Below are 23,512 nucleotides of genomic sequence, written 5' to 3' on the forward strand. Positions count from 1 at the left end.
CCCGACCAATGGCACCGCGCCGCTGCCGGGGGCGGGGCCGGGCACCGCCGGAGTGACAGCGCCTTCGACCAATGGCGCCGCGGCGCTGCCCGGGAGGCGGGGCTGGGCCGGCGGCGGGCGCGGGTCCCGGCGGGCGGGCCGGGAGCGCGGCGGGGCCGCGGCGGGGCCGGGGGGACGCGGGGCCATGGACGAGGCCGAGCCGAGCGAGCGCAGCCCTCTGCTGAGCAGCGGCGAGCGCGGGCGGGCGGCCAGCAGCGCCTTCCAGGGCCGGCGGCTGGCCTGCGCCGCCGTGCTGCTGGCCGAGCTGCTGGAGCGAGTGGCCTTCTACGGCATCACCTCCAACCTGGTGCTGTTCCTCAACGGGCCGCCCTACGGCTGGGAGGGCGCGCAGGCCAGCCAGGCGCTGCTGCTCTTCATGGGCATCACGTACCTGGTGTCGCCGTTCGGGGGCTGGCTGGCCGACGCCCTGCTGGGCAAGTTCGGCACCATCCTGCTCAGCATGGCGCTGTACCTGCTGGGCATGCTGGCCTTCCCCGTCATCGCCGCGCCGCACACCCGCCAGGGCCTGTGCGGGGACATCCCCCTGTTCCCCGTGGAGAACTGCTCCTCGCCGGCCGCCAACGCCACTCTGGCGCCCTGCTCGCAGGCCGGAGCCACCCGCTACTGCGCCACCGCCACCTTCGTGGGACTGGTCCTCGTGGGGCTGGGCGTCGGCTCGGTCAAGGCCAACATCACCCCGTTCGGGGCCGACCAGGTCGGGTATCGTGTGGCAGCTGCTGCGCTCGGGGTGCCCAGGGTGGCAGAGGGGCTTGCCGTGCTGGGGTGGGCAGTGCCCGGCCGGCTGAGCTCTGTGCAGGTGCTCAGCCTGGCAGGGAATGGCATCACCCTGTGCAGGCCGGCTTGTTCAGCCGGGCCATGTTTGGTGGCATTTCGGTGCCTCTGGGGTGTCCGATCCCTTTGCTCTCCTGGTTACCCTGCCTCAGATGTGGGGTATGAGTTGGCTGAGCCATCACCAGCTCGAGGACTTGGGTTGAATACTTAATGGCCATTAAGGGGACTGTTAATTGTCCTCGCTGATGAGTTTGTACCAGTTAACGTGACCTCAGAGCTCATCAGATGAAGTACAAGAGACACATTTGAGCTGGGACCAGGATGACATGGGCCTCCTAAGGCAGTGTCAGAGGCCTTTACCATCCTGAAATAAAGGATCTAACAGTGCAGAGCGAACAGTTTTTATGCTTTAGGTATTTGTGCACTGCCTTGCCCCAGAGTGGCATTTCTGTGCAGGCTGGTGCTGCATCACATGATGGGGGAAGCTGCTCTGGCCGTGGTAAACATCACCTGGGCTGTTCCTAAGGACACATCCTGTCAAATGACCTTGTGGGGACCCGCCACAGTGATCTCATTCCTTGGGTCATCCCTGCAGAACCCAGGGGCTGCACAGAAAACCTTTGAGAGGCAGCCTGCAGCTCAGTAGCAGCTGGAATGCTCTGTTACATGTAGGTTTTTTCCAGAATTTCAGCATGCTCAGGTACTGCTGAGCAGCTTTTCTAACTACACTGAAAGTCCAGTGGCATGTCTCTCTGCTGGCTCACTGAGTTCTGGTTAGAGCAGGTATCAGAAGTGCCATGCATTCTTTGAAAGAGGGAGAATCCACCACAGAATCATTGCCAAACATACCTCTGTTCTCTGTTGTGCAGTTTGCATTTGTCATTCCTTGGCATTTCATGTGTTCTGAATTCTGGGTGAAAGGCAGTATATAAATGTAAAACATGATTATAGCCCAGTTTGTGTGTCCCCAGTGCATTAGCTCTGCTTGAGCCAGCCTGAGCCCATCAAGTGAAATAGCTTTAATATGACTTTATCTTGTAAGGTGTTTTTCAAAACTGACTGCTTATCCCCAGAACGCTTTATGAAAGTTAAATATGGGAGATAAATAATGGCAAGAACAGAGCAAAAGAAGGGCCATTGCCAATGGAAGTGTAGCTGTTGTAGCTGGATTTTGTAAAGGCTTTTCCCCCAGGATTTCGAGGAAAGCAGGTTTTGGCTGGGTTTGCAGATAATTCACAGTGATTTATGTAGGGCGAAGCAAAAGAAATACTCCTTTCTGGGCCATAATAATCAGTGGAGCTCTGCCGAGGTCTGAATTTTTCCCCCTCTCTCTTTTTCTGGCTTATCTCTCGTTAAATATATTACAGCATGCCACTTACCCTGGAGTGCAGTTTGGGACCCTCTTGGGTGCCTTTTCCCTGCACAGGAATGGAGAAAACTGCTGGGGAGATGAGTATATATCTATATAGCTGTATATATCAATCTATATCTCTATCTACCTATCTATACCTGAGAATAAAGTCAATCCCAGAGCCACGTTCTTGGGAGGCCAGAGCACATTGCAAACGTGTTTTGGCTGGATGTGTGCTGAAAGGACTTGTCCTCTTTCCCAAAGGAAAGGATGAATTGTGCATCATGTACATCAGTTGGCAAAATCACCTTTCAGAACGTTAATTGCATTTCATTGCAGATCTCTTAGAAATTACCACGTGAATTTTTTAGCTTGAATATGTGTTTAGAGTTTGGGTGGAGGGCTCTTGTAGAATGAGAGGTTTCTTTATTTAGCAGAATCACTTTGTGGAAGATCAGAAACTGAACTGCAATACTTACTTTTCTCAGGTTCCTAACTCTCTGTTGAGTGCTTGCTTTTAGAAGTGCTGTTAGAGTAGTTAGGATCGAGTAACTTCCACCAGTCAGCTCAGCAAAGAGAGTTCCTGCAAAGCTGGGACAGAGCAGCTTCTCTCAACTGTGTTTACAGATGTTTTTCTAGAAGTGTCAGCCTGGTCCGTGGTGCTGTGTCAGTCTGAGGGGATGGTTCTCAGAATGGTGTTTCTAATCATGTGATCCCATAACCTGGCCCTTTCCAGTTCCCCTTTCGAGCCAGTGTTTGCTGTCACTTCCTGCTCATGGAGCAGCCTGTGACTTTCTGCAGTTGGGAAACAATGGGACTGCTGGTCATTATTGTGAAAGCTGCTTCAGCACTGAGGCCAGAATAGCAGCAGACTCCTGATCTGGTCTCAGCCATAATCACTCTAATTATAGCTGGGTCTCTTTCAGGGTCACAGCGACTGGGGAGCCAGGTTTCACCCACGCTGGGCTGCCCTCTGAACTGCCTTCACAGCCACTAAATCTGTCAGCCTACAACTGCCACACATCTTCCAGCTCTGCTAGAATTGCTGGTTTACAGTTATTTTTTCCAGCTATTGTAAATTGCTGCTGTAAAGATGGCTTTGGAGTGATTTTCAGCCTTTATTTATTTGTAGAGCATAGATTTTCCAGCCTCTGGATGAGAATGGGGAGCCACCTATAAAGATTTGAAGGTCCCTGACTGCAGCTTGTTTTGTTGTTGCTGCTGTCAGGCTTCTTATGAGCCTGTGGACCTCGAAGGCTCTGCAGAGAACAAGTTTGGAACAAGTTGTGGCATTCACAAGGCCAGTAATAACAGATGGGAGAGGAACAGGCTTTATATGTGGACTTGCTGAATTTCAGTTTAAAACTTGGAAATTATGTAGCAGCTGAGTAATACTGTGGAGCTCAGCTACCCAGCTCTCTCAGATGATCTCAGAGAGTAAGTGGTTGTGTGCAGTGATGGATCAGAGGGTCAGGATTCTCTAAGTTTGATGGCACAGAACTCGTCATTGTACCTTCTTTGGTAGGCTGAGGATGAGGACAGGGTTCTCTGTTCCATCCCTGCTCTGCTGGGTGGCTGCTCTCAGAGTTGACTGGGATGAGTTTGGGGGTGTTTGTTACATTTGTCACTTGTGGCTGTCAGTTGACTGCAGGAACAAATGAAAGCCACTACTGTCAGGGACTTTTGAGTGATCATGTTGCTTTCATGCAGAGTTTTGACAAGACATCTTCATAGTTCTTTGTCTTTGAGAAGATATTCCACCAGGTAGTTCAGTGGGACCTTTATTCAGTTATTAATGTTTGCCAGTTAAAGGCTGTAGTGGCATTTCAGACGTGGCTGTGATGTGATTTTTAGTGCAAGCAGATGCTTTGATAAAGAAGGAAGAAATGGATTATTTGCATTGTAAGTCTGTCATGTGTCTGTCCTTTGAGCACTGCCTTCATTGTGGTCACTCTGTCACAAAAAGGACACTGGAGATGGGGAAGGAAGTTTCCAGGAAGGGCCACAGACATGGTCAGTAGTTTCCAGGTGAGGAATCACAAATCAGTCTAAATTTCCTACCTCTGAAAAGGCAGCAAAAAGGAAGATGTGACAGTGGTTTGTGCCAGCAGTGGGCAGGGGAGAGAGGCAGCAGTGGAGCAGGAATGGGATGGAAATGGGATGGAGCTGGGCTGTCTGTGGAGCAGGAATGGGATGGAAATGGGATGGAGCTGGGCTGTCTGTGGAGCAGGAATGGGATGGAAATGGGATGGAAATGGGATGGAGCTGGAGCAGGAATGGGATGGGATGGATGGAGCTGGGCTGTCTGTGGAGCAGGAATGGGATGGAGCTCAGCTCTCTGGAGCAGGAGTGGGATGGGATGGAATGGATGGAGCTGGGCTGTCTGTGCTGTTTCCTGAACAAGGTGAAAAGGGGCAGGCTCAGACAGGCTGGGTTCAAAGCAGGCACTGGGGCAGCCCTTCCCACTGTGCCATTACCTGTGGAGCTCTTTGCCATGGGATGCTGTGCACTCTAAAGCTGACCTGGGTTCAGAGGCAGGTTACACAAGCTGGTGGAGAGGAGAGCTGCTGCATTGATTAAGCACACAGAAGCCATCCCTGGCTCAGGAAGTTCTCAGGAGCTAATGGTAGGAGGCTGGGATAATGCTTGTCAGAAGGCTCACGGTGTGCTTCCCTGTTCTTACCTGCATCAAAGTTGGCTTTCTTCTCCCAGCTTTGCTTTGTAGAGATGTCAGCCAGGTCATGTGCAGGAGGGAGGATGAGAAGTCATCTGCCTTGCAGAAATAGGAGAACTGAGACTTTGTGATGAAGAAATGGAAACTTCATCAAACAGATTGCTAACACTTACACAAGTTGGAGCACTGTGTTCCATTAATTGTTTGCTAATATCCTGCTGCTCATTGGGCTTTAGAAGGAATTCCTGGATTGAGCCACTGCTGCAGTTGATGAAAGTTAGGAATTGAGTACTAAGTTGAAGCTGGAGAGGGAGAATTTCTTGGGTTTAGCCCCCAGGATTGCATTGGACATTCTAACAGATGCCCTGAACGCCTGGCAGTGCTAGTAACAGGAATAGATTCTTTCATATTTCCTCTGTGGGGCTTGGCTAAATGGTACAGATGGGTTTATGCACCACTGGGAAACCTGAAGCTGTTAATCAGAACTGGCAGTGCTAAAAACTCATTGTAAGACACAGCTTGCTTTTCATACTGCAAACTAAATATGGGTCTGTTGGAGATCTGGCAAATGAGGAGGGGAAATTTGCAGTTACAAATGAAAAATAACTGACTCAGCCAGGCTGGTGCATGGCACTGGCTTGCTAGTCACTGTTAATGGCCTTTCAGTCATCAACCACTGACAAATACAGTATTATGGATTCTTCTGCAGACTGCTTGATCTTTTTAATGTGTTTCAGATTTTAATTTGCATCATTTCTCTTACATTACCTCTTATGAGTGATGCTGGATTCCTGGGAGTGAATTACAAAATGTGGGGTAACTTACAGTAGGCAGTAATGAAGAGGGATGGTAAAACTGTACAGATAGTTCTATAAACAGGGATTTCTTTACTTTCATTGGAGAGACACTGAGAGCTTCAAGCAGAAAAAATAACACTATGACCAGCACTGACTTACAGGGATAAATATTTACTGGAGCCTTGTGATCCTCAGGCAGCCCAAATTTAATTAATTTTTTTAAAGGTCAGAAGGACAAGTGCTCAATTTGTGTTCTGATGAGAGGCATTAAGACTGTGTTAAAAATTAAATTTGTTGTTTAATTACCAAGCATTCATTTGAGGCTTAGAAATGGAATAGTATTAACTGTTATGTAAATACAGTTAGAAGAAGCAATTGTGGCAATATGTGAATTTTTATGTAACTTTACCTTTTGTTACTAAAAAATAGTTACTTAAACTACTGTGGACTATGGGATGTTAATGTGAGGGAGCTTTTTGTGGAGCAATGACCCAGTGAGAGTCGGTGCAGTAGAAATAATAATGGGGGGAGCTGTGTCTCAGCAGTGGGGCTTTTTCATCCCTGTGCTGAGCTTCTAGAAGGTTACTCACAGAATGCTGCAGCTCTCACTGGGGGGGCATTTCATCAAATACCACGTGAAGCCCAAAACACTCAAATCATTCCAGTGTGACTCTAAATGAAACCTGAGCTCTTCAGGGTATTGAACTTGCTAGAATTCTAATTCAAAGATTCTAATTCTGTTTAGCCTTCTTTTCTTCAGAATCTGAAGGGTTTGCTTTCAATCTTCTCCAGGTCAAAGACCGGGGTCCCGAAGCCACCAGAAGGTTTTTTAATTGGTTTTATTGGAGCATTAATTTGGGAGCTATCCTGTCTCTGGGAGGCATTGCCTACATCCAGCAGAACGTGAGCTTTGTCATCGGGTACAGCATCCCCACGGTCTGCATCGGGATTTCCTTCATGGTTTTCTTATGTGGGCAGAGCTTCTTCATCACCAAACCTCCTGATGGCAGTGCCTTCACAGACATGTTCAGAATCCTCACATACTCCTGCTGCTCGAAGAAGGCCCACGGGGAGCCCTCAGCAAACAGGTTTGTCACGAGCTCTCCTGTGCGGCCCCATTCAGAGTCACCCAGGACTGAACTCCTCAGCTCACACTGCCTGCCAGGCACTCCCACCACAGGCTGCAGCACCTTGAGCAGCTTTGCTCTGACAGCTGCAGAGCTGCAGGCCTGGAGCTGCTTTCTGGGAGCTCAGGGATGGAGGAGGCACAGTGGGGGCACTGTGCAGCCAGACCATGGCATGGAGGAGGCACAGTGAGGGCACTGAGTGTCCCTGCAGCCACACCATGGCATGGAGCAGGCACAGTGAGGGCACTGGGGGTCCCTGCAGCCACACCATGGCATGGAGCAGGCACAGTGAGGTCCCTGCAGCCACACCATGGCATGGAGCAGGCACAGTGAGGGCACTGAGTGTCCCTGCAGCCACACCATGGCATGGAGGAGGCACAGTGAGGGCACTGGGGGTCCCTGCAGCCACACCATGGCATGGAGGAGGCACAGTGAGGGCACTGAGTGTCCCTGCAACCAGACCATGGCATGGAGGAGGCACAGTGAGGGCACTGAGTGTCCCTGCAGCCACACCATGGCATGGAGGAGGCACAGTGAGGGCACTGGGGGTCCCTGCAGCCAGACCATGGCATGGAGCAGGCACAGTGAGGGCACTGGCAGTCCCTGCAGCCACACCATGGCATGGAGGAGGCACAGTGAGGGCACTGAGTGTCCCTGCAGCCACACCATGGCATGGAGCAGGCACAGTGAGGGCACTGGCAGTCCCTGCAGCCAGACCATGGTGTCAGTGAGCCCTGGCTCCTGAGGGTGCACTGTACCCTGACTGGGCTGCTCTCAGCATTAGTTAACTTTCTTTGGCACATATGTTTGTGGATGCCTTCTGGTTTGAAAAGCACTGTCATCTGCATTTAGTGCTCTAAGGAGCTCGATGGGGAGCCAGAATTTTTCCACTCTGAAGGGCTGCCCATGGAGTACTGGTGGTTGAGTTGAAGCACTGGTAAGAGGAGTCGGGTGCCTGCTCTGCAGTGGGGTTTCATGTGCTCAGATTGCCAAACAGTTCAGTGACTTAACAAGCAATGTCACAAAACACAGGTTACTCCAAGTTCTGCCAGTTACTTAGGGCTGGGCTGTGTGGGGAGGATGGGAAATGAGGAAACTCCATGGCAGAAAGTTTCCTCTGGTGTTTCCACCTGCTGGGGGGATCCACTCTGGCCTGGCTGTGTTGCTGTAACTTACATGAATTACTCATTATGGAAATGCATTAGTTTTCTATAAGGAGGAGAAGATTGACTGCCAGTTGTGTTGAACTAAACATGTCAAATCCTTTTCCAAAGTGAAGGCCCTGGAGTGCTGCACCCGCCTCGCAGGCAGAGCCTCTTCGAGACGGCCAAGCTGTCACGGGGGGGGCCCTTCAGAGAAGACAAGGTAGAGGATGTGAAAGCTCTTGTCAAGATTATCCCTGTCTTTCTGGCTTTAATTCCTTACTGGACAGTGTATTTTCAAGTGAGTACTTCCATATGGTTACAGTTATATTTTATATTATTTCTAATTTAACATTTTGGGGGTGTTCTCATATAAATGGGAAACTTACCTTGAAGTTGAGAGATGAAAAGTGACTACTAAGGAATGCTCTCAAACAATATTTTGACCTAATAATAGAAAATAAAAAAGCATTACAATTGTAGTTAAGAGTTGCAGTTGTACAAATTCACAAATCTTAAATACTGTGCTGTGTTTCATCTTGCAGCTGTTTCATATAGGTCAGGCTTAGTGATCTAGACCTCATTTTAATTTTCAGGTTCTGCCTTATGGAGATGATTCAGGATATCAGATACATTTGGGGCAAAACAAACAATGCAGAAATTGTTTTCAAAGACACAGAAATGGTTCTTGGTGTTTTTAGTTAAAATAGCTACAAGGTTAAAAAAACCTTGGAATGTTCTGACTGTAATTGTTTTCAGTTTGCTGTCTTAGCATTTCCCCTCTGGTACAATCTTTGTTAATGGTTACAAAATGAAAAATATCTTGCTCTCAGCACTCCTTGTCCAAGTAATCTCAACTCCTCTTTCCTAATGCTAGATGCAGACAACGTATGTGCTGCAGAGCCTCCATCTGAAAATTCCCGAGATATCCAATGACACCAACTCCATCCATACGGTGAGCAGAGCTAAACAAGAGCCAGGGCCTTTCTTTAGTGGAAATGCAGGTTAGGGCAGTATTGTACAACAGTTCCAGGAGGTGCAGCTGGTGCCTTTGTGAGCCTTTGGGGGTTTAGGAGCATGATGCACATCCCAGATTTGGTTATTCCAGCAAGTGCCTGGAGTTCACACCAGCCTGCTCTGGATGCATTCAGTAACTCTCACTGCTTTCATGCAGAGTTGCTTTATCCTTCCTTGGCCAAAGTCTGACCTTTGGAGAAAGCTGATCAATCTCCCTGCCCTGAGTTTCCAGAGCAGGCCAGCAGCATTTCTGCAAGCCCAGTAGGAATAAATACCCATCCTTAAGTGATCCATTAGCATTTGGAATTTGAGACACATTTGTTACTCTAGACTGCCTAATCAATAATCACTTTACCTTCAGCATATTGAAAGAAGCTGTTCAATCGATACTTTTCAAGAAAGGCTGGCACCATGTGATGCAGAAATGGCACAGAGAAGTAAAACACAGGATTTACAGGGTTTACATGTGTTACACCACCCTCTCTGGTCATTTGACAAGTGTAACTTGATTTTAATTGAACTTTGCATTTACATTAGGAAGAGTCTGTTTCTGCTCTTCTGTGGCATATTTCTGATAGTTCTAAGCTTAATAGGAGACAGACAGAGTTTGGCTGTTAAATGCTTTTCATGACTGAATTAGGTAAAAAGTGCAATTCTGTCAGATGAGAAACTGAGCTCACCATGTATCAGCAGCCTGATTCAATGAAAACCTGAATGGCTGAGTACTTCCTTCAGCTTTTAAACACTCCTATTTATAAACACTTACGACTTTTCACAATGTTTGTCAGTGCATTGTTGTTCATTTTGGATCAAAGGGTTCAATTAAAACCTTTTTTGTAAAATAATAGTAAAAATTACCTCTTAAGTATGAAATTGCCAGCTCATCTCCCCTTTCAGTTCCCAGCAGCCTGGCTGACCATGTTTGATGCAGTGCTTATCCTGATCCTGATCCCCCTAAAGGACAAACTGGTGGACCCCATTTTGAAGAGGAATGGCTTGCTGCCATCCTCCCTCAAGAGGATTGCAGTTGGGATGTTCTTTGTGATGTGCTCTGCCTTTGCTGCAGGTAAGAAAATGACTTGGGCATCTCCTGACACAGTCAATTGTCCAGCTCACTGCTACAGCATTTTTTAAAGAGCTGTGTGAATATTTAATTCAGCATTATTCAGATCTTTTTTAGCAGGATAGTTGGTATGTGCCTTCATGGATGCGATGCATTTTCCTCAATAAAGAGGATTGTATCCAACAATTTACTAAACTGTTTTGAACACTTGCAATAAAATTGGAGCATTTTTCCTGCCTGAAGTAGACTTTGCATATACCCTTCAAAAATGTTTCTTCATACCTTGTGACTCACAAGTATAAGAAAGCTGAAATTTTACCCAAAGTCCTTTCCCCTGCTCTGAAATAATAAAGTTAGGTCATGGCTGAACAAGAGTTTCCTCCCACTTTGGGTTTTCTCCCCCCCGTCTTTCTGTTCCCTAATGTTTGGGAATTAGTGTAGTGTAAAATAGCTCAGCTGTTGCATGAAAGGGAAAAGATGGCAACTCTGCTGGTCCCATAAATCAGCTGCTTTTGAGATGATTTCAAGTTGTTAAGTGCTGCTGATGTGGAACTGAACATCTCTGAGCAATGCTTCACAGAATCTATAGCCCTCACCAGCATCACTGTAATGAACATCCTGATAAAGCATTATAGCATTCCATAAATTCATTGCAGCACTTGGGATCCCCTATATTTTAGGGAGAGGGACACTTTGTATGGTTATTAAGATTTCTTTCAATAAGAGAGGTAATTATTAGGCCAAGGTCACTTTGTGGGCAAGGAAAAGTTCTTCAAGCAAAGTCATTTAAAGTTAAAATAGAAGTGTTTCTCTTATTCCATGTTTCTTAGGACGCTGCTGCTGCAGAAGAGGATGATGTAAAACACTTAAATGTCAGCTCTTTAAATAGAACCTGTGGGCTCACATATGAGGGAATTCAAAACCAGCAATATCTGTCTTTATTTGGACTGGGGAAGAGCACATCAAGCTGTGATAGCTGAGCTGGGGAATGGGCTCATACAGCAGAATTCCTTAAAGTTGCTGATGCTTTTTCCAATTCACCTGCAAATGTAACACATGCTTTTGTTGGTTTGCTCCTCCCCAAGTCTGCCCCAGTAGAAGCTGAAAAGGTGAATTCTTTGGGTGATTATTTGCAATCTGTTTGGAAAGTTTTAACCTTTTGGAGTAACTTGACATCTCTTCATCATAACAGGAATTTAAGAGCTTCAGTCGTGACAAATTTGGGGTTTAGGAAAATGTTTCTTTCTAGCAAGGTGGTGGTTTCTGTGTTCCATTCAATTTTTATGTTCTCATTAAGTGATATTTATAGCTGCCATATTTTAACATTTTAAAATACACTATTAACACCAACCACTGCTGCCTTCAAGAGGGACACTGAATGAAATCTTAAACATATGAAAATGTCAAGAATTTGCAATCATTGCAATATCTTAATGATTTGTTTGTGCCATATTTCCATTTTGACTTGCTTATCTAACAGCCATTAGTTGTGGACACTACTCGGGCTGCCTATTAGATTGGTTAGATTATTTAAAATATTTTACAAGCTGTGTTAAAATACAACTGATTAGATTTAATGAACATCTGCTGTGCTTCATGCATCTTATGGTGAATTCTGAGCAGCAATGTTCAGGGTTATTCAGCTGGAAAATCTACTTCATGTATAGAGTTTAAACCATTATAGCAAGAAGTTTAACTACTAAGTGTAAAATTAAATATGAAACTTGTCTATCAAAGTCTTAAGGGAAGAATCAATAGATTCAGATACTGAAGGACTTTGAAGATGAATTTATGGCAAAGTTTGGGATATTGTAGTTGTGCTCCTAGGTGGCTCAATGGTTATTTTGTAAGAGTATAAGCACATTATACTTATACTTACACATTATACATCCCTTGATGTTTTGAGGTGCAACAATTCTGTGCTGAGTGTAAATAAAGGAAATTATGTCTGAGCTCTTAGATGACTCTACTGCCTTGTTTACACTTGAATTAAGTTCCACTCTAAAATGTTGGGCAGCTATATTAAAATTAAAACATCAAGAACTCCAGTTTTATTTTAATTACAGCAGCTCTTCATAGTTCAGAGGGCACTGAGGTAGGTGAAGAGCTAAAGAAAGATAAGATGGGTCACCTAAAAAGAAGTGAGGAATACAGAGACAATGTGGTGGCTGGCCTGACATGAAGAGTAATGAATTCAGAGCAGTCTTTACCTAAACCCAGATGTTAGTGAGAACTTTGGCTCAGAGGGGTTCAGCAGCTCATGGGATGTGTCCATGGCACCCCTGGTGCCTCCAGGAAAGGGAAGTTGGCACTGAGGAAGCAGATGGAGTCCCTGCACGTGCTGTGATAGCCAGGAGCAGCCCAGCTGAGCCCTGCACGTGCCTTTGGGGACACATTTTGTGTCCCAGGTGAGGGCAGGTCCTGGTTTTGGGGACACATTTTGTGTCTCAGATAAGGACAGGTCCTGCTTTTGGGGACACATTTTGTGTCCCAGATGAGGGCAGGTCCTGGTTTTGGGGACACATTTTGTGTCCCAGATGAGGGCAGGTCCTGGCTCAGGACAGAAGGAGCCCCGGGCTCACAGCACTGATGGAGGCTGGAGTGGCAGTGGCTCAGGCCTGCTCTGGATGGTGATGAATAAATTCACCTTATTTCCAAGGATAAGGGATGAGAGTTCCTTTGTGCAGGTCTCTTTGGCTGCAGCAGGGAGTTTCATTAACTATTAGCTATTCTCTGTATTTTATGGAACTGTGAGTCAATCGTTTAATTGGGCAACTTCAACAAAACCCCACAGCATTATTTGATATTCACTTTCTACCCTAAACTGTTGTGCTGAGCAAGCTACAAATGCTTATATTTTACACTATCCTGTCTCTTTTTCATTCCAGATGAAGTACTTTCTATGCAATGTATTGCTTGTAAATCAAGCTCTAATGAGCTCTTGGATATCTTTGGATGAAAAGTGTCATATAAATGTCATAATCATATTCATAGAGGGTTTTCATAGCTCTACAGGACTGGTGTAGCCATTTCCATAAGCAAAAGGGTTTCTAATTTATGAATACTATGGTGGCAGTTGAAATGGTTCAACAGTGCAAAGCAGTAGTTTGTGAAAATGAGATTGTCTTTAAAAAAAGCCCAGCACAGTGTCCATGAGAGCTCTGAGCTGATCCATCCAGAAATGGGCCAAGTGTTTGTATAATTATTGCTACTGAATGAGAATATAATCAGTAATTCTATGGCAGAACAACCATGTCTTCAAATAACAGCAGCAGAAGTAGTCTGAAATGCTTTATGTCAGGAAATAAATACATATTCCTATTGGATAGTTCCTAATTGCAATGTAGGGCTGAATCCTAATTTAATTCTTAATGTGGAGAAACAGTGTTTGCATCTTAGGTGAATCTTTTTTCCCTCCCCTTTCACATAGGAATTCTGGAAAGCAACAGACTGAAAATTGTGAAGGTTAAAACAATTAACCAGACAATTGGGAATGTTACATACCACGCTGCAGATTTGCCAATCTGGTGGCAGATTCCTCAATATGTGCTGATTGGATTCAGTGAAATATTTGCAAGTATAGCAGGTAAGAGTCTGTGTGTGCTTAAATCTGCTTTGGGATCTATTGTAAACATGGAATCTTAGAAAAGAAATACTTCTCAAATCATTACCAGTAAGCTCTGATGTTCCCAAATGCATTTTCATACAGCATTGCTCAGTTTAAGTGGCAAAGCTCACCCCTGGCTTGCACATTTGAAGCCTGGCTATGTAAGACTGTGCTTTCAAAATCGAATTTCAAGCAGAGTGACACCTGAAATACTTGTGTGACATCTAGTTAGTGCTGGATATTTGCAAGCCTTAATGGAAAACAATCTACTCTTTCAATATTGTATTTTAATGCAGTTTTGAGTCCTCTGTATATTCCTCTGTGTTGGAAATACAATTTGTGCTTTGTGATGTTTTTTGGTCTTACAAACTGAGCTCAGAGCTTAGAAAGTCAATTAGTGAGTGGAAACACCTTTCTGAGGGCAAAGGGAAGAAATAAACCACATTTAGAAAGACTTACCAGTTTAATTCATGTTACTTGAGTTTTTCCATCTATGAAATTAGAAAAGTTTTTGTGAATATTAATACTGAAGTAGGTATTTTTCTATCATTTTATCTACTTCATTTCTAGATCAGTTTTTCTGTAGCTGTTGCAGTACTTCAACATGACTTTAATGAAACTGAGACCCTGATCCCATTTTGTGTGTCTTGAACAAGAGATCTGGAATTCCCCAGCAGTGCCCTGGTGCTGTAGCACAGCTGTGTGCTCTGGGTTCTGCAGCTGAAAGTGAAGTGGGAGGAGAGCAGCATAAAATCAGATTTCCTGCTTTGTTTCCTGTGTCAGGCTCATGGCAGGAGGAGAGCTCAGGCCATCCTGCCATCCTGCCTGTGCTTTCCAGCCCTGTTTCCTGGGCTGGCCCAGGTGAATGCTCCTGGAATGCTCCAGGAGGAGAGCTCAGGCCATCCTGCCATCCTGCCTGTGTTTTCCAGCCCTGTTTCCTGGGCTGGCCCAGGTGAATGCTCCTGGAATGTCCCAGCACAGATTGCTCCTGTGCTGCCAGGACAGAAACAGCTCTGAGAGCCAGGTTTGGCCTGCCCCAGCAGGACTGTGGAGCTCCCTGCTGCAATCCTCCAAAACTCCTCCAAAACTCCTCCAGGGGCTCCTGTAAAACCCATTTTAACCTGCCTGCAGTTCTGCTGGACTCCAGCCCCTGATTATTAAAGTGTTGAATTCTGTTTGCAAGTGCTGGGCTCTGGGCTCATCCCCTCAGGCTGGCAGCACCCCCAGCTCCTTTCCTTCGACTGCTGTGGCTGAGCTCCTGTTTCACTTCCCCTGGGGAGGCCACTTTCATTCTTGGGCAAGCACAGCAGCCTGAAGTGAGACCTCAGCTCTGGGACACCCTGCTGGCCCTGGCCCATTTGTTCCCTCTGAGTGCAGCACAGAACTTCTGCTCCAACAGGCTCTGGTTACTCGTGGGCTGCTGTCATCACAGTTGTTAGGAAATAAAATAAGGTGCTTGCATGGCTTGGCAAGGAGAATAAAAGTGGGGCTTGTTAGTTTTTCCTATCTACTCATTTGCTGTCCATTTTGTTATGTGTGTATGGTGCCTGTCACAAATGCCAGCACACAAAAATCTGAAGATAAAATCTTGCCTGATTTAGTTAGTTACTCCAACTAAGGCTATATTTACCACTTTTATCCAAAGAGTAAAATTAATTACTTGTAGCAGTTTTGTTACAGTTCCACTTCAGTCCTTACTCAGATAAACAGATGACTTATCAGAAACACAAGTGTTCATGGAAAATTAAACCAATTTCTTCCCTCTTACACAACCTTGTTTCTCTATCAGGTACTATTAATAGTTCATAGGTGTTTGCAAGGGAAAAACAGCAAACCTGTGTGCAGGCTGTGGAAAGTTCTTGAGGCACTCTCTGTTTGCTGAACTCCAAGCTGAGAGGACTTTGCTGGAGTTCTCTGGAGAAGTCTTTAAGGCTTGCACAATTCTCATGTGAATATTCTGCTCCTTCTCATGGGAATATTTTGCTGTTCTGCACTGCTGGGTCTGTACCAACAGCATTAGAACTTCAAAAACTCCTGGTCAGTGTTTGAAAGAAATGCACCAGAAATTCTATGCAGAGCTTAATTGCTTTGTGTTGTGCACTTTCACTGGATTTTTTTACAAAGGTTCTTTCTGCCTTCTGATTGTTACCTGAACATAATTCTTAATATTTTTAAGAAGGCCTCTCAAGACTCAGAGTGTACTTTACCAATTCAATATTAAACTTGATAAAGGCATCTACTCTGCTATGAAATTCAGGCTTAAAACAAGCAAAGTGTTATTGGTTACAAAACCATAATGATGGGGAAATGTTTGTTGTGAGCAAAAAGGGAATAAATAGCCCAAGAGCTGAAACATACCTCTGTTTTTCTGTTTACTGTAAAACTAAGCATATTCTTATTAAGCCACATTAGTTACACTTGAGGTACCTTTAAAAAGATGACACACATTGCATTAATCTTTTGTATTATTCTGTCAATCCTCCTAAAGCACCCTTGTCTAACTGGGAATTGTAATCTCACATGACAACACCAGCGAGGGGCTTTAATTTCAGAAGTGCTTGTTTGCAGGAGCATGAAATCATTATCAAGGGCTGCCAGCAGCCAAAGGAGCTCTGAAGGCAAAGAAAACATTTTATATTCTTTATGCCAGATTAAATAGTAGTGTTGCTGCAAAAGTCACTCAAATTTAGAAATGTACCTTATTTTGTTGCAAAAAGTGCAGGGTTACAGTCATTTTGGTATTTGTTCTGAGTCTTAAGGTCTTTTTCCAGCTGGAACAGTCAGATCCAGTTTATCTGTAAAATAAACAAGAAAAGAAAGAGTTCAGATGCTTTCATGTGTTATACCTGAGCTTAACTGGTGCAGAACCTTGAGAAGCCTGGTGCCCAGGCTGTGGCAGCTCTGATCACTTAACCAGAGCTCCCAGACAAGCTGCTGTGTGCCCAGGGCAGTCTGCTTGCTTTTCCTTAAAGTGCAGGTGGCCAGGTAAATGCTCCTTGGGAAAGCTGAATTGTTACATGGGTCACAGAGCCTAGGGAACACAGGCAGGGTTAATTCTGGCAGTAAATGCCACTGTGGGCAGCTGTGTGTGTGTCTGTGCTGCTCTCTGGCTGTGCTCTGAGCTCAGGGAAGCCCCACACTGAGCAGGGGGAGAGTTTCAGTTCCTGCTGGCCCCAGGGGGATGGAGCAGCAGGGTGGTGGCCACCAGCCACAGCTCAGCTTCATATTAAAGGAATTGGCTGGGTGGGTAATCACACAGATTTTGGTAAGTGTGTTTTTCAGTCTGCTCATGGCCTGGAAAGTAGAAGTTTCAGTTAAGCATCAAGGACATGGCACTGTTGAGTTTCAACACAGATTTTTAGCACAGTTATTCTTTTCAAAATAGGAATTTGTCTACTGCTCTGTTATAGTTTCATTTTGCATCTAAGCATGAAATAATGTGAGGAGGCTGCTGCTGGAGCACTGAGAGCACCCAGCTCTGCTGCCCTCCCAGAACAAAGCTCCTCCCTCACAGCACGAGGGTGCCTTGAATTGTTCATCCTTTGCTCCCAAAGAAATGCCCCTGGATTCCTGTTCGAGCTGCCTGGAGCACTCAGACAGCAGTGGTGCTGTAAATAAAGCATGCCTTCATTATGCCAGACATGAGAGTTATGCAATTGCAGGTCTGTAATGCTCTCCTTGCAAAGAAAAATGTTAGATGAGGTAGCATTAATTCCCAGTATGAGCAGAGTGTTTTGAAACAAGCATTTCACCTGTCAGAAAGAGCTCTGCAAGGAATGCATTTGATTGTCTCTTGTGAATAATCCCATTTGATTTTTGACAGGAATATTATTCTAAAAAGGAGAGTTAATCATGGGCATTAATCTTCGTGTGGCAGAGCCTAACCCAGTGAGTGCTCTTGGTACACAAATGCAGTAGCACAGATTTGCAGATGGATGGTCACTGCTACTTTTTTCTTGGGTTTGTTGGTTGAAATTTGAGCAAAGACAGCTGAAAGTTCAAGCCCTTTATCTACAAATCTTAAAAAGAATTGGTTGCTAGCAAGTAATAAACTCAGAGAATTCTAGATCAAAAGTAAATTAAATTAAAATAATTACTGCCTTTCCAGTTCCAGTTAATTTCTCTGTCTGCACATTCAGAGACAGAGACACTGAGGCTGTAAGAAATAAATGTTCATGGCTAATGCAAGAGTGACTTCTTTCCTTCTTTCCTCTTTTCCTTGTCCTGCCCAGCAGCCAGGGAAGCAAGGGAGGTGGGAAACGTGGAACTGCCAGGCTTGAGCTGGTTTCATTCATTTCCTTGAGGATAATTTTAGACAGAAAAACAAATATGTTGGTTCAGAAGATTCCTTGATTTTACACATGGAACATAAATAAGATCAAAGTCTGTGTCTCAACACTGGGTTGATGCATTGCTGACCTTTAAGAGAATTCATAAAGCAATTCAAATGAGCTGGGACTGCTAAGGATTCACTACACACCTGTGCCTTCTGGAACACTTCTAGAACAATCTACTCTCATTTCTTACATATTCTAATAGCATTTTTTCATCTTTGCACACAGGTCTAGAATTTGCATATTCAGCTGCTCCCAAGTCCATGCAGAGTGCCATTATGGGGCTGTTCTTTTTCTTCTCGGGGATTGGCTCCTTTGTTGGCTCTGGATTGCTGGCACTGGTGTCCATTAAAGAAATTGGCTGGATGAGTAATCACACAGATTTTGGTAAGTGTGTTTTTCAGTCTGCTCATGGCCTGGATAGCAGAAGTTTCAGTTAAGCATCAAGGACATGGCACTGTTGAGTTTTAGCACAGTTTTTTAACACAGTTATTATTTTCAAAATATGAATTTGTCTACTGTTCTGTTATAGTTTCATTTTGCATCTAAGCATGAAATAATGTGACTGTGCAAAATACTTCACTGCCCTCATGAAAGCTTGAGGAACACCTCTGCAGAGCCTCAGTTACTTGCTCAGCTGTTACTGCATTTCATCTCTAGAAATTACAAATATTTTCATTTCAGTAAAAAATATTTAAATTATGTGCAGCAGAAGAATATATTTGGTATAAAGTACTGAAATTGCTTTCTGTGGTTATGAGAAGTAAAATGTACCCATTTCTCTCCAAGTGATTATTCAGCTTCCTCATTTCAAGTGACTTCATTGAAATTACCATGAGTTAATTCTGCACTTCTGTCTGCCAGCTATTTATACTCCTAAAGTTCAACAAATCACCTGCTTTGAGTTGCCAGTGGAGGTTAAAAATAATTACTGGCACCAGTAGGTGGCACCTTGGGAATTTCAGAAAACCCTCCCATCCTCAGTGGGCTAATTAATTCAACCAGGAGGAGTGTGAACAGTTCTGCAAATGTCTGCTAGACATGGCTTAAAACTGCAGCCTAAACTTTCACTTTGGTGCAAGAGAATTTGCCATTTCAACTGGATCTGCATTTACCAAAAAGCAGTGGTGTCTGATCCCTGCATGGGCCACAAGTTGGCATCTATGGCTTGTGAGTTGTTCTTTAACAGCTGCAAGAGATAACGAGCAGCCTGCCCTTATGGAAGTGTGCTCCCCAAAGGAATATTTCATCCCATTGAGGCTTCTTGTCCCCAGTCAGGTTCAAAATTGGAAAAGGAACCTTTTCTGCAGTGCAGAGGTCATTCAGCTGGTAATGGCTCAGTAGGGGATAGGAATTCCACACAAATCATGATGGTGCTTCTTCAGCCCCTTGCCTTCTCTGCAGCAGCTGGGAGAGCACACTGCCAGATCTTCCCTCTGTGATATTTGGGCTGTGCTAAATCTACCCAGAGGTGGCCAGCACTGGAGGGGGCTGTCTGTCCTGGGCCATGGGCATCATTCTGAGCAGCTCAGAGGCCTTTGGGCACAGTCAGCATTGGGTGTTTGTGGCCTTTCCTGGGCCATGGGCATCATTCTGAGCAGCTCAGAGGCCTCTGGGCACTGTCAGCACTGGGTGTTTGTGGCCTTTCCTGGGCCATGGGCATCATTCTGAGCAGCTGCTCAGCTCAGAGGCCTTTGGGCACTGTCAGCAATGGGTGTTTGTGGCCTTTCCTGGGCCATGGGCATCATTCTGCTCAGCTCAGAGGCCTTTGGGCACAGTCAGCATTGGGTGTTTGTGGCCTTTCCTGGGCCATGGGCATCATTCTGAGCAGCTCAGAGGCCTTTGGGCACTGTCAGCACTGGAAGGGGCTGTCTGTCCTGGGCCATGGGCATCATTCTGAGCAGCTCAGAGGCCTCTGGGCACTGTCAGCACTGGGTGTTTGGTGCCTTTCCTGGGCCATGGGCATCATTCTGAGCAGCTCAGAGGCCTTTGGGCACTGTCAGCACTGGGTGTTGGTGCCTTTCCTGGGCCATGGGCATCATTCTGAGCAGCTCAGAGGCCTCTGGGCACAGTCAGCACCAGGTGTTTGTGCCTTTCCCCAGCAGGGACACACCTGGCTCAGGTGTGTAACTCTCTGTAACTCCATAAATCCATTTTCATTGCTGTAACATCATTGGAAGTTACCAGAGCCACAGCTGAACTTTACCTGGGTTTTCCAGGGTAGGAGTGACATCCATGACATCACTGACATCCCATCTCATGGCATCATGGGGGTGTCTGACTGCCTCCAAGATCTCCTGAGGAGGTTCCCTCTCTGCCAGCACTTCATGGCTGGTTGCTGCCATTGAATTGACTTGTTTCTCCCACCAAAACTAAGATTTCATGGCTTTAATATCCCATCTCATAAAGGATAATTACTACTCTTTAAACACATCTGCTCTTGAAATGGAGATTCACATCTATATTGTGTTTTAAATGTCAAGGAAAGGCTCAGTTTAATTTTATTGCATTTTATGATAAGTTCATTTAATTGAATCTTAAGTTTCAGTAATTAAAGTAATTGAGTCTGAACGTTTATAGGCAGCTGGTTAGGGTCCATGTACACGTCACTGTTTCAGTCTCTGCAACACATCTGATAATTGTAATGGTCCAGTTGGCTGTGCTGTGCTGGAAATGAGCCACAATATATTGTTCTTGGAAATCCAGCAGGAGCTGGGCATGCTTCCTAACAGAGGAATGATGTTTTAGCAATGAGCTTCCTTCATTTGACATTGTTCAGTGTCCAAAGCAGTAATTTGTGACAACTTATGGGGGCATCACAGGTGGACTGAACCACAAAGAAGTCACCTCTGTTTTCATGAACTCCAAACTTTGTTGCCAAAAAAGGCTGAGAAACAATTTCAATAATGGCTTTTTTATATCTATGGAGTTGCCAACTTCTTCCTTTACAGCATTCATTTTTTGAGTTTTATTTTAATTTTCTTTTGACTTGGTCTAAGGCATTGGAGAACAAAAGAGAACACTGCTTATCCTGTGCACACCTTCCTCAGCAGTGCCAGCCTTTGCTGTGGATAATTAAAATGAACTTTGCTGTGGGATGGAAACATGGTTCAGTTTGGTTCTGCACAAAAGCCTTCACCACTCACACCTGACCAGATTCACGTTTTCCTTTGTATCATCTCACTTAATGCTTTTTTCCTCCCCAATTCTTCCTAGGCAATATCAATGGCTGCCAATTGAACTATTACTTCTTCCTGCTGGCTGCTATCCAAGGAGCCACCCTGCTGCTGTTCCTGATTGTGTCTGTCAAGTACGAGCACCACAAGGCCAAGGCGGGCGAGGCGGCTGCCAACGGGAGGCTGTGAGCGTGTGGGCACCTGTGCCAGCAGCACCAGGGAGGGCAGTGCCAGCAGGAGCCCTGCTGCCTGCCCAGGGACCCTGCAGCCCTGCCCTGTGCCCCTGGGCAAGTGCCTTAGGGCAGGGGCTGCTTCTTGCACTACGGCCTGGCAGGGACAGCAGAGCTGGGCACGAATCACTGCAGGCCCTGCAGCTGCTCTGTGCCCATGGGAACTGAATCCATCCCCTGCAGCTGCTCTGTGCCCACGGGAGCTGAATCCATCCCCTGGAGCTGCTCTGTGCCCCTGGGAGCTGAATCCATCCCCTGCAGCTGCTCTGTGCCCATGGGGAGCTGAATCCATCCCCTGGAGCTGCTCTGTGCCCACGGGAGCTGAATCCATCCCCTGGAGCTGCTCTGTGCCCACGGGAGCTGAATCCATCCCCTGGAGCTGCTCTGTGCCCATGGGAGCTGAATCCATCCCCTGGAGCTGCTCTGTGCCTATGGGGAGCTGAATCCATCCCCTGGAGCTGCTCTGTGCCCATGGGAGCTGAATCCATCCCTGGAGCTGCTCTGTGCCCACGGGAGCTGAATCCATCCCCTGCAGGCCCTGGAGCTGCTCTGTGCCCATGGGAGCTGAATCCATCCCCTGGAGCTGCTCTGTGCCCATGGGGAGCTGAATCCATCCCCTGCAGGCCCTGGAGCTGCTCTGTGCCCACAGGAGCTGAATCCATCCCCTGGAGCTGCTCTGTGCCCATGGGGAGCTGAATCCATCCCCTGGAGCTGCTCTGTGCCCATGGGGAGCTGAATCCATCCCCTGAGCTGCTCTGTGCCCATGGGGAGCTGAATCCATCCCCTGGAGCTGCTCTGTGCCCACGGGAGCTGAATCCATCCCTGGAGCTGCTCTGTGCCCACGGGAGCTGAATCCATCCCCTGGAGCTGCTCTGTGCCTATGGGGAGCTGAATCCATCCCCTGGAGCTGCTCTGTGCCCATGGGAGCTGAATCCATCCCTGGAGCTGCTCTGTGCCCACGGGAGCTGAATCCATCCCCTGCAGGCCCTGGAGCTGCTCTGTGCCCATGGGAGCTGAATCCATCCCCTGGAGCTGCTCTGTGCCCATGGGGAGCTGAATCCATCCCCTGAGCTGCTCTGTGCCCATGGGGAGCTGAATCCATCCCCTGAGCTGCTCTGTGCCCATGGGGAGCTGAATCCATCCCCTGAGCTGCTCTGTGCCCATGGGGAGCTGAATCCATCCCCTGCAGCTGCTCTGTGCCCATGGGGAGCTGAATCCATCCCCTGCAGGCCCTGGAGCTGCTCTGTGCCCATGGGGAGATGTTTCCTGGGCTCCTGAGGCTGGCACACCTGGAGGGCACTGCAGGGACTCACAGAGGCTGTTCTGACCCAGGCTGAACCCTACAGAAACTCTGCAGGCCAAGCCTTCCCTGAGGAGGGAAACCCTGACAGGAGCCTCAAGCAGTGCATGGGAGTCATTTTGGGGTGAGAAACAGGGACAAATTAAATTACAAATCAGCACAGCTTAGATTTTATAATTGACCTGTTACTGAGGGTGTATCAAGGGTTCCAGTCCAGACTTGCAGTCAGGAGCATCCAGGACTGAGTCCTAAATCCCAGTAGCTGCTCAGCAGCTGCTGCACAGTTAACACTTGTTGGGATTGCAGCTGCTTGACTGCAGCAATGGTTTTATTTTTGAGCCTGCATCAGATGTGTTAGGGCAACAGCCACCTCTGGGCAAGGCCCTGTTCAGTCTGACACTGTTCTCCCCTAAGGACTATTCCAGGTATTTGCAGGAAGCAAAGCAAGCTGGAATTCTGAGCAGATCAATGCACAGTAACCACTTAGCAGCCTTTAGCCAGGTCCTTCAGCCTTGTCTTACTTTTAGTTAACGTGCTCCAGGGTTTGGATCTTTCAGCAACACATTCCTCCAGCAGAGCAAATGGCTTCATGTTCAGCCTCTTGAATTTTAATGATTTTAACAACTGTACTTCAGAGTGTGTGCACACTGGTATGGAAGGTGCAAGGAATTATGCAGAAAGAAAATAAAACCTTTTTATTAATGCATTGAATTTTTATAGTTTCCTTTGTCTGCAGTTCTGTTGTTTAAAATGTCCTTATTTTGTACATGGACATCTTTTTAATGAGTTTACAAAATAAAATGAACCTCCATGCTGTGACTTCCGACCCTTTGTTTCTAGGTGAATAAAATGATGCTATAACT

General features: G+C 46.3%; 1 protein-coding gene and 1 long non-coding RNA gene across 4 annotated transcripts; one reads left to right on the top strand and one right to left on the bottom strand.

Moving 5' to 3' along the window:
• The first annotated feature begins 129 nt into the window (after positions 1-129).
• SLC15A4 (solute carrier family 15 member 4) lies at positions 130-23,512 on the top strand. Of its 3 annotated transcripts, none has more exons than XR_013184679.1 (9): positions 130-754; positions 6,446-6,741; positions 8,055-8,223; positions 8,800-8,877; positions 9,837-10,005; positions 13,433-13,588; positions 18,172-18,330; positions 21,160-22,333; positions 22,579-23,512. XR_013184679.1 is itself a non-coding variant. In XM_054645616.2 (8 exons), the coding sequence occupies exons 1-8, from the start codon at positions 185-187 to the stop codon at positions 21,306-21,308; spliced, it is 1,746 nt and encodes a 581-aa protein (XP_054501591.1). In that variant the 5' UTR covers positions 130-184; the 3' UTR covers positions 21,309-23,512. The 3 variants fall into 3 exon arrangements, 1 of the variants encoding a protein (XP_054501591.1); XR_013184680.1 differs by having other exon boundaries at positions 22,588-23,512; XM_054645616.2 differs by having other exon boundaries at positions 21,160-23,512.
• On the bottom strand, positions 1,569-8,384 carry LOC143695471 (uncharacterized). The gene is made up of 3 exons (XR_013184681.1): positions 8,312-8,384; positions 4,866-4,951; positions 1,569-4,245 (listed from the first exon to the last, which is right to left on the bottom strand). It is a non-coding gene; the product is annotated as an uncharacterized LOC143695471 (long non-coding RNA).

The sequence above is a fragment of the Agelaius phoeniceus genome, chromosome 18, assembly GCF_051311805.1.
Source record: "Agelaius phoeniceus isolate bAgePho1 chromosome 18, bAgePho1.hap1, whole genome shotgun sequence".
In the NCBI taxonomy this organism is placed as follows: Eukaryota; Metazoa; Chordata; class Aves; order Passeriformes; family Icteridae; genus Agelaius; species Agelaius phoeniceus.

Coding starts and splice junctions, on each gene's coding strand:
- SLC15A4 (XM_054645616.2), top strand. CDS start 185: ATGGACGAGGCCGAGCCGAGCGAGCGCAGCCCTCTGCTGAGCAGCGGC. Junction 755..6,445: donor CCCCGTTCGGGGCCGACCAG/GTCGGGTATCGT, acceptor AATCTTCTCCAG/GTCAAAGACCGGGGTCCCGA. Junction 10,006..13,432: donor GTGCTCTGCCTTTGCTGCAG/GTAAGAAAATGA, acceptor CCTTTCACATAG/GAATTCTGGAAAGCAACAGA.